Here is a 1,691-nt window from a genome sequence, read left to right on the forward strand (position 1 = left end):
GAGGTTACTTGGAACCCAACAAGTACTGCCGCGGTAGTATGGTGGTCCTGGGTCAGTGCCGAGCAGCAGTGCTTCCCTGAGTCTTACCACTGACCACCCAGTATCATTCTGAATGCTCTCCAAGTACCACTTGGGAGAGCCCCCCAAAAGACAGGAGCCCCTGTCACCCCACATCATTAAAGGTATCCCCCACAATTTGAAAGTTGAGCCATGAATAAGTCAGTAGGTCCCCATGGGTGGCTCAGGTGAGGCAAAGAGGAGAGAAACAATCACTTTCTCCCAATCCGACTCCGTCACCCTGGACTGGCTGGGAAGGCCAGGACTCAGGAACCAGCAGGGATCTGATCTGTGCAGAGGAAAGGAGAGTCAGTCCTAGGCCTTGCCCAGGCCTTATAGGCTCTTGTCTTCCTCACAGAAAGGAATTTCAGAAGTAAACATGCAGTGAAGTAAAAACAGATTTTATGTGAAAGTTTTTAAGACGGGGAAGGAGGGAGAGAAAGTGGGAGAGAGTAACACGCTCATGGGAGAAGGCGAGTTTCCCCAGAGAGAGAGAGCCTCAGTCCACACCTCAGGAGAGAAGATGCAGGTGTTTGTGCTCGGCCACGTGGGCACTAGCAGCACATGGGCTCGGCAGCATACTTGTGCCCTTCCTTTGCTCAAGATGGCTTTATAGGGTTTCTCCACCCGGCCCCCTCGTGGGGCTCTCTAGCTAGGTAAGAGTTCATTGCTAGGGTGGTTGCCAAGGTGGGTTTCTTTGGTCTGGAGTTTCTCTGGCAGAGATGGAGTTGTTCATGTGTCATAAATCTCCTTCAGGTCCTTAACTGCCGTCTCTGTCTCTGCTGAAGTTTGTCTCTGTGGGGTCCAGCCTCCTCAGGGTTGTCACTGGCACCAGGAAGATCTTATCAGCCCTCACCTTAATTCTTGCAATTTCAGGACACTTGGATTTTTTTTTTTGGGTCACACCCAGCAATACTCAGGGGTTACTCTTGGCTTTGCACTCAGGAATTACTCCTGGCAGTGCTTGGGGGACCATATGGGATGCCGGGGATCGAACCCGGGTCGGCCGCATGCAAGGCAAACGCCCTACCCACTGTGCTATTGCTCCGGCCCCACACTTGGATTTTTTTACTGCTCAGATTTGTCACTGCTCCGCCACTACCAGAAGTCCACCGAGCGGCTCATCCGCAAGCTGCCGGTCCAGCAGCTGGTGCACGAGATTGAGCAGGGCTTCAAGACCCACCTGCGCTTCCAGAGCTCGGCCATCCTGGAGCTGCAGGAGGCGTGTGAGACCTACCTGGTGGGGCTTTTCGAGGACACAAACCTCTGCGCCATCCATGCCAAGCACGTCACCACTATTCCCAACGACATCCAGCTGGCCTGCCGCATCCGCGGAGAGAGGGCATAAAGTTTACGATGCTAAAATCTCAGGGCTGGGGCAAATGGAGACGCTACTGGTGCCCGCTGGAGTAAATCGATGATTAATGGGATGAGAGTACTACAGTGCTACTGCTCAGAAATTCCATTGCCACAGACCCTCTTTTATCTCTCTGCCTGCTTCAATACCACTTTGGTTTAACAACAGTCCATGAGAGAGACAGGAGAGACAGTACAGCAGGTAGGGCATTTGCCTTGTACAAGACTGACCAGGATCTCATTCCTGACATCCTATCTGTCCTGTGAACGCTGTGCCC

The 1,691-nt window shown here is 52.9% G+C and overlaps 1 protein-coding gene across 1 annotated transcript; it reads left to right on the forward strand.

Moving 5' to 3' along the window:
- The first annotated feature begins 232 nt into the window (after positions 1-232).
- On the forward strand, positions 233-1,405 carry LOC101547887 (uncharacterized). The gene is made up of 2 exons (XM_012934336.2): positions 233-245; positions 1,137-1,405. The coding sequence occupies exons 1-2, from the start codon at positions 233-235 to the stop codon at positions 1,403-1,405; spliced, it is 282 nt and encodes a 93-aa protein (XP_012789790.2).
- Positions 1,406-1,691: the final 286 nt, after the last annotated feature.

This window comes from Sorex araneus, chromosome X (assembly GCF_027595985.1).
Source record: "Sorex araneus isolate mSorAra2 chromosome X, mSorAra2.pri, whole genome shotgun sequence".
NCBI classification, from domain to species: Eukaryota; Metazoa; Chordata; class Mammalia; order Eulipotyphla; family Soricidae; genus Sorex; species Sorex araneus.